This window comes from Achroia grisella, unplaced genomic scaffold, assembly GCF_030625045.1.
Source record: "Achroia grisella isolate CSIRO2021 unplaced genomic scaffold, CSIRO_AGI_Agris_v1 utg660, whole genome shotgun sequence".
Classification (NCBI taxonomy): Eukaryota; Metazoa; Arthropoda; class Insecta; order Lepidoptera; family Pyralidae; genus Achroia; species Achroia grisella.
Window position 1 is genome coordinate 5,475,327 of NW_026712984.1, and position 9,062 is coordinate 5,484,388.

At 31.5% G+C, this 9,062-nt stretch overlaps 1 protein-coding gene across 1 annotated transcript in view; it reads right to left on the minus strand.

Moving 5' to 3' along the window:
• Window positions 1–2,226, minus strand: part of LOC131849575 (sodium- and chloride-dependent transporter XTRP3A) — a 28,260-nt gene extending 26,034 nt beyond the window's left edge. Inside the window, exon 1 of the mRNA XM_059199668.1 lies at window positions 1,955–2,226. Coding sequence (XP_059055651.1) covers window positions 1,955–2,216 — 262 coding nt within the window. The 5' untranslated portion in view covers window positions 2,217–2,226. The remainder of the gene's footprint in view (window positions 1–1,954) is intronic.
• Window positions 2,227–9,062: the final 6,836 nt, after the last annotated feature.

Here is a 9,062-nt window from a genome sequence, read left to right on the forward strand (position 1 = left end):
GAATAACGTTTAACGTTTTAACGTGACGTTAGTCTTGCTAAAACTCGAGAACGACCGGACCGTATTGGCTAATTTTGAAAAAAATGTAGATGTCCAAGGAAGATGAGAAAATATGAAATAAATGCATGGAAAATAGTGAAAAACAACAGTTTTATATTCCCGTACAAACTGTTCGTACCTGTATAATACATAACTGTCCATTCAGAAATTTATTTCGTATCTAAATTTTTAAATGCCTTTAACATATTACTTAATTCTGAAGCGGAACAGAGTTCTAGTGTTCAGAGAGTTCTAAATGTTTAAGTTTTCTATTCTTTTCAGTATCCTGTTCAATTTTTTTATTCTTTTAATTTCATAATAATTATCTACAATTTAGAAGTCATCTGTAGTGCTGTTCATGTATACCACTTACCTTCAGGTGTCACGTAAATTAGTTTGACATTCTAATTATATAAAAATAAGTATATTCATATACATTACATAAATTCTGTTTATGTACGCAACTGAAACTAAAACCTATTGATTTATTATACATGCTACGTCAATTGCTACGAGCAGACGAGTCTACGACGTAGGTGATGCTACGAAACAGTTCGGCTCGATATCTAGTACCCAAATTAGACCTTGTATATTATATATACTTTTTAATTTCGAGTACGTTTGTGCCCGAGAGAGAAAGCTTCTAGCTTTGGTGTTCCCGAGGAAATACAACTCCAGATTATTCATATATATGGTGAATAGATTTCTTCTTGGTAAGCGCGCTACATACTAGGTTTTACTATTATTTACTATCAGATGAGGTAAGACCAAGCGAAAACACATTTATAGTAAAAAGTATCTTCTTATATTTAAATTCTCGTGTCACAATGTTAGTTACCAAACGATTTAACCGAAACGGATTTACCTTATTTATTCAATTTTATATGCATATAGGTAGGTTTGAGAAGCAGCCAACATCAATTTTTCATACCCCTCAATGATACACTTAACACCCCTAAATATATTTAATTGACAAAATTTTATTTTATTTTGATTCAACATTGAAAAATACATACAATTTTAAATTTTCACCCTTGTACTAAACCATTGTTTTTTTTATAGCGATACTACTTACTTGGTTATACTTGCTGGATTGTACATATAATATTTTTATAGACATTAATATTACAACATACATGAAATGAATGACAAATGTATATTTGTTTTAAAAACAATTCAATTTCTACAGTAGTCTTTGGTAAGCATAGAAATGCCTGTATTAAGTACATCCCGCTCAACCATATCAATTACTATATGCGTTTTTAAAAAGAAAAAAAATTATATCCTACGAAACAACAAAAAGCTATTAATCTGAGAATACACACGGTTTTGAAGATATGATGTAACATAGATACTGAAGGTATTATCTTTTTTGTTACACAATCTGGGGTTAAAAATCATATTATAGTTCAAAGGTCAAAGCCATCGTCGCTATGTACAATGGAGTGGATCAATATGGTCCTAACCAAACATTGGTACGGACTGTTTACCATTCTATGAAAGATTTTATATTCTACCATCAAACGGGATATTACGTCTTCAACTGATTTCTCAAATATTGTGATTTCCACTGTTGAATATTATTTGTCGGTCTCGGTAGTCTAGCGGATTAGCTCCTTGCTTCCAACAGTCGCGGGTTCGATTCCTCGCACGTTTATTTATCAGTATGATTGTTTTTTCTATGTATATTATGCATCTATTAAAAAAAAAAAGTATTTATATCAGTTGTCTAGTACCTATAAAACAGGCTCTGCTTACCGTGGGACTATATGGCGCCATGTTAATTGTTCAGGAATATTTATTTATTAACTTTGTAGAAATTAATACTAATTAATTAAAATATATAATTATGCATTTAAAGAGAATTTAAATATTCTCCATCTATGCAAAATTTTCTATAAAAAAAATTACTTACCACCACCGTTTTGCTGGCATAGGTAAGGAAATCTCCATATATTGCCCAATCCCACAGAGTAGCCAATGATGGAGAGAAAGAATTGCAGTTTCCCAGACCAAGCCGCGCGGTCCTCTCCGGGCGCGTCTCTCTGCAAGGATCCTCTAGACCCTTGCAACACTATGGTCACACCATGAGGTCTCTCGCTACCGTCTGCCCTTGTGTTCAACGGAGCCAACTCATGCCCATTCCGGGGTCCAACCGGTTCTGCTTTCGCCGCCATTTTGAAATTGGTTTCAAAACAATTCGAAATAAATTCTTATTCCTCTTGATACGGTTGTTTTAACGTTAATAATTGGGTATTTAATTGTTTTCTACCTAAATTATTAATTTATTGTCTATTGTCTATTATATTAAATCAAATAAATTTCAATTTAACGAGATTTTTCGAATGATAATTGTTACCTATGAATATGTTCATAATATTTTATACTAGGTTTGGTGTATTTCGTAATCATACGTGAAATATCGTATCGCGTCTTTTTTTACGAATTCTATCACTTTGAAATACGTAGTCGTCCTTTTTAATAATTTTTGGCGTAATTTTAGTGAATCCCTGAATACGTTTGATCCGTCTCTGTGCATATGAGTGGGTTGATGATACTTCGTCTAAATGAATGGCATTTTAAATATGCTGTTTGAAATTAATCCAACCGTTTATTTCATTACACATGATCCAGAAGTGTGTTCATTTTTTATGCCCAGTTTTCTCTCTGTAACAAAAGAAAAAATAATTATTAATAAATTATAATAATAAAACTTTATTAATATACCTAACTTGATATTGTGTAATTATTTATATAAAAAAAACATCTATTCACAAGAGCAACACACAAGTTCTTGCTCATTTTTCTTGTGATGAATCTGCATTCCGAATGAGTGGTAGAATCAAAAATATGACTATTCAAAAGTGCTTGAAATGACTTTATTTGAATATAGATTATGTCCATTTCTATTTTTATAATATTACATTTATGAGAAGTCACAGGCACTACTGGAGATTAGCTAGTTTTATATTAAGTTTATTTTTGAATAAATTTAGATCCAGTTCAAGTTACTTGCTGATGTAATTGAAGAAAAAAATGTTAAAGGGCAGTAAAAACCGAAAAAAAAGATATGTGCCCTTTAGGCAGTAAAAACCGTAATTAGGTAGTTTGTAGTACATTAGAAGCAAACAATCAAATCTTTTCTTCTGTATTGTATTAATTTAGATAGAGCCACAGAATTTTCATTGAAAATTGTACTAAAATGCAAGTCAGCTGAAGCTATCAATCGATATCAAAACGCTCATTTGTGCCAAAACCTTATATGGAGCCGCGTCTCATTGAAAGTTTTGGCAAATTGTCAAGAGAAAGTGCAGTTCATTTCTCTACTGGCAATGAAAAGATATTGTTATTTATTTATTAAATTTTAATACACTAATACACATTATTATTTTATTCTATATATAATTTTTTGTGGATGATATTTGAATGATGTACCTGCAATAACGGTTTACCCTCCCGGGGCACCAGGATGATAAGATGAGCATAAGGTCAGGTCAGTTTACCCATCGTGATTAATTAACCAGGAATTAACCACCATGGTTTCCAGGGGGAAGCGGGTGGACGTCGACCTAACAGTACACTGTTAGCAGTGGAGACACTAGACCCTATTACTAATAACCCCTTTTTCCCTTTCTATGTATATTTCGTATGTATTTACAAAAAAAAATATGTAAGTATTTATTTTTATTTATATACTCTTTATTGTATCAGGAAAATTACATTAATAAAATTAATAGTTTAATTAAAATTAGGAGGGTACAATAGGCGGTCTTATCACTTATGCAATCTCTTTCTCCTCTTTGGGTAGAAGAGAAAAGACAAAAAGTGGGAGGTGGCACTAGAATAGAAGAGTCTAGTAAATATCAGTTGTCTAGTACCCATAACACAAGCTCTGCTTACCGTGGGTCTAGATCGCTTTGTATTAATTGTCCAGGGTTATTTATTTATATAAAAATGCACATAGCGGAATTAACGCGAAGAGACAACTTCTCGAAGCTCTTAACAATAAGTCAACCATTGGGAGATTCATGTGGGTGGTGAATTTTGCATAAAAGATGATGAAACTTCACAGTAATTTAGCTTATATATCAGGATAACATATAGGCAATAAATTGCTCGCGGATGAAACCACGGGCACAGCTAGTTCATAATAAGTTTATAATAATAATATTGATAATACCTTAAAGTGTGAATGGAGTCCTAAGAACAAATATATGCTTGGCTGATATTCTTCCGTCCTTTCTACGAGATAAACAATATCTACCTTATATTTCATAATAAAAAAACACATAAAATTAAGAGGAAAATCACAGAGAGTGCATTAAAGTTATAGTGATATAAACGTAATGATTACACGCTTTCTAAAAGACCATTACTCAAAACCCAGTTCGGTAGCCGGCAGCCGACACCCCATGGCACGTAAGTATGTCAAGGCCGAGGGGCCCATTGTGCCTCACCCTCCTGCCTTAAGGGGATATTGGATTATGAGAAAGATTTATATGTATAAGCAATGAAATTTCGCATCACTCAGTTTTGAATACATCTTGCAAAAGTATGCTACTCATATAGGTACCTAATTATAAATGTGAAAGACTCTTTTTGAGGAAAGAATAAATTAAAAAATAATTAATCGATATTAAAAGTTGTCTGTGAGAGATTGCTTTAAGCGATAAGGCCGCCTTTTGATTGCATATTTGTTATTGTTCTTTTTTGTAATTATTTGTTTTTAATATATTTTATATCTTTTTTGTAATTATTTATTTATTTCAATAATATAATAATAAAAAATATATTTTTTTTATTATTATTAAAATTACAATCCTACTTTATTAGCAAATAACACGGGCCATATTTCATTGTTAAAATATTTAGTAATATTCTAAAAATGTGTTGTAAAATAATAAATAATTGATTAAATATTTTAATGGTAATAGTAGAGATAGTATGTTATTACATAAATTTTGTTATAAATTTGCATTAGAGAATAGAAAAATAAACTTTAATTATATTGATACTACCTGCTCGTCCCGGCTTTGCGTGGTTGTACATTACACATATAAACCTTCCTCTTGAAACACTTTATCTATTGCTGTAAACTGTATCAAAATACGTTGATTAGTTTAAAAGATCTAAGCGAACAGACAGCGGAAGCGAAATAATTTTATACTATTTAATGATTAAATGAGTGAACAATAATACAAACAATGGTTCCTAAATTTCAGCGTTAAAATTTAACGAAATAAATAATAATAAACCTCCTAATACTAAACTTAACGTCTACATTAAAAACACTCTATAATTTTTTTAGGTCAAAAAGTCACTATTAACTAATAACTCTTAAGATTTCGCAAACCAGTGATTTCGCAGGTTTTCTTTTAGATAAAATATAGCTTATTTATATTATGATAATTCAATCTCTCCCCACATTAAATTTATATGATCTATTTTGTCATTTAGTCGTGAAAAGGGAACAAACATGCAGACAGACTGATAAACACATTTTCGTGTATGAACGATATTATAAAATACAGTGTACATATTTTATTCTTAATGCATACTTCGCAAGTCATTAAATATATTAACGGTAAATTTTGTGAACGAAAATTGGCAACACTGAAAGCTTGTCAAACTTTATTTTGTAAGTACTTATGCGCGGGAATAAATCTGTTTTTTTATGATGAAAATATATGTATTATATGATATATATGTTTATTTATATTCGTATGTAATTACTTTTGTATTAGATTATACCATTTGTTATTTGTATTTTATTTAGTAGTGTTTAACATTTTTTTTGCACCAGTTATTACCCACTCTCCATTATTACACAAGAGATCTCTTCTAGGGATAAGTCCACCTTTGCTCACATTATCTCTAAATTATAATATCAATGTATTATTTATGCAATAAAGAATATTTATAAAATCGAACGTTTCAATTATATTTGTTAGGTATATTTAACCTAAAATGTAAATAATATGAGAGGCGAAATAATTTGTTTTAGTGGTACTCGCGATTTCGTTAAATACAGGGAGTATTGTGTTTTATATAAATAGAGGATCTATTTAAAAAAAATATCCTTTAAATACTCTCTGTATTAGGATGACTTTGAATATTATAAATATTTATATTTAATCAACAGCCTAAAAAAAATTTTCAAGCTTCTAGCTTTAAATATTAAAATACTTCCATACAACCTTTTATGTCCCCTTTCAACTCCTTACAACCATTTTTCGCATTAAAAAATAGCCTACGTTCTTTCTCAGGGTCTAGACTTTCTGTGTACCAAATTTCATTTAAATTAGTTAAGTCATTTTAGCGTCAAAATGCGACAGACTGGCAGACATAAAGACAAAGTTACTTTCGCATTTATAATACTAGTAAGAATAGCAAAAAGAAATATTCCCTAATCACAGCTAATCCCAAGGTAAGCAGAGCTTGTATTCATGATACTAGACTACTGATGTAGACAATTTTTCTGTAAATACAAACATATTATTCATAGAAAACGCCTTAACATGCCTATACTAGGTCAATCTTACTTTACTTACCTCGCAACTTTTCTACAACTGGCGCAACTTTCAATATTCCTAGTATGTACAAATTCCTTATTCTGCCATTCCTGGTTACCCCACACATCCATTTCAAGATTCAACATTCACAAATTAACTATAATATTAAGCTATAATAAATATACAATAACATTATACCTATGTTATGAAACAAACAATCATACTCATGAATACAAATGTTTGTATCGTGAGAGGAATCGAACCTGCGACGATCAGAAATAGAGCGGTGTACTAAACCGCTAGATCACCGCGGCCGTCAAATTAGTAAGGATTATATAACCATAGCATGTGGTCAACATTTAGTATCTATACATACATTCGGTTTCAATCAGCGACGTATACTTATACAATATCAATATAATACGAACAATGAACCGTTTGTGTGGATGATATATTGATTTGCCTGTCCCACTGACCTTTCTATACATTGAGATGGTACAGGTAGGGTTGCCAGCTTTTTTTTGCATTTAAAGTACATTCGTTATTATAGGTAAGAAAAAAAGTACACGGTATCAAAATAAAGTACAATTTATTTTTCTTTATTACTATATTTAAACACACATATGTTTTATTGCTTTTTGCAGTTTGTATCAAATTAGTATCTCAACTAAATAATTGCACAGCATCTTTACAGCGTACTTTTAAATTAAAATCAATAATGAATAATCGATTCAGTCAGCAACAATCGATAAAATTCGTTTAATGAAAAGATACATACGACTAAACATTCAAAATCCCAAAGAAATCAAACCATGAGAATTAAAATATTTTCGTGTACTTTATTATTCACATAAAGTATAGAGTAATTACCTGAAATAACGTACAATACTTTATTATAAAGTCCGGGTGGCAACACTGGCAACCCTACGTACAGGTCAATCAATTGACAATTTATTGTTTGCGCAGTTCCATTACGTTATATTATACATTTACAAAAGATCTTTTTGTGACGACAACTGAAGTCATTAGGAACGACGTTTTATTGGAGTTCAGTGGCTAGCATTTGATTGTCATTGAGCTGAAATTACTGAAGACCTAGTTGTTATCAACAGCAGGCCCTTCTTCCCCACTGGGTACGTGCCCAGGGCCCCGCGATGGATTGGGGCCCCCTAGTCTAGTCCCTACTCCATTACCAAACGATAACCTATAGCTACTGGGGGGAAATGGGATTGTTAGTAATGTGGACTAATGAACCCATTACTAGCAATGTACCATGTCAGGTTGACCTCCACGCGGTTCCCCCTGGAAACCATCGTGTTAAATTCCTGGTGAATTTGTCACGATGGGCTAACTGACCTGACCTCATGCTCATATTATCACCCTCCACTGGTGCCCCGCCAGCGTAAACCGTTAGCGCAGGCGGATGCACCATTCCATTATCACATACAAAAAAAAAACCTATAGCTACTCCACTCTCGCATGAAAATCAGTTTAATAAATGCTTACTGACTATGGTCCATTTGTTCGGGTTTGTTATTTTTTTTATAAATGTCTAGCAAGAACTTGAGCCTCTCCTCACATAACGACTTTTTAAAATTATTTTCGTCTGATTTGTTTTGAAGGTACCTTACCTTATCCCTATATATCTGTAAAGATTCATATTCAAAAATGACTTTGTCTATACTAACAAAATAGTGCTTTATTACTATGGCCTTAGAGGTCCCTATATCCTAATGTGTCCAGGTGGAAGACGGCCCTGATCAACAGATTCGCTCTCGACTATTTTAATTAATACAATTGTGGAAATTATTGACTTTGTACTTATGAATTTATTTATTGAAACAAACTCATCACACTAGTTAAATAAAAAGAGGACATTTTCTAATAGACAAAAACCGGAAGAGGAAAGCTCAATACAAAAATCATAGTTAATAAAAAACACAGAACAGAGTAAGTTACTATTTTTACTTCAAAATATAGACTAAAAATATTCTACCAATTAATTTAACATTCACTAAGACTACACAAATAATATTGAAGACAAACAATATTAATCTATACTCAATTTGACCACAGATTTTAACAATAAACAAAAGAGTACCTATATATATGCGTGAGAGAATCAAATATATGGTTGTGTGCGTAATGTTTTTTTATTGATTTAATGTATTTTTATGCATAATTAGAAGGAAGAAGGAGCAGTAAGAAGAGTAATAAGTAATAGAAGAGAGTTCATAAGAAGAAGGATTGCAAAATAAGCTTTTTGCACTCCTTCTTTAAATAAACTATAAGTGTACATAATTACACACTCTTCCTTCCACGGAATTTTCGTAAATAGATGTAGGTACAAGTTTTTCCTTCATTAATATGCAGGTAATAGGGTAAACCGAGTACAGCGGAACGTAAATATTTACGGCAAAATTTGGAGCTGTGTTTCTTGTCAGTTCTTTCATTTCGAAATCATTCCGAACTGACGGTAGATTAGACATATCATATGAGTTTGTAATAGAT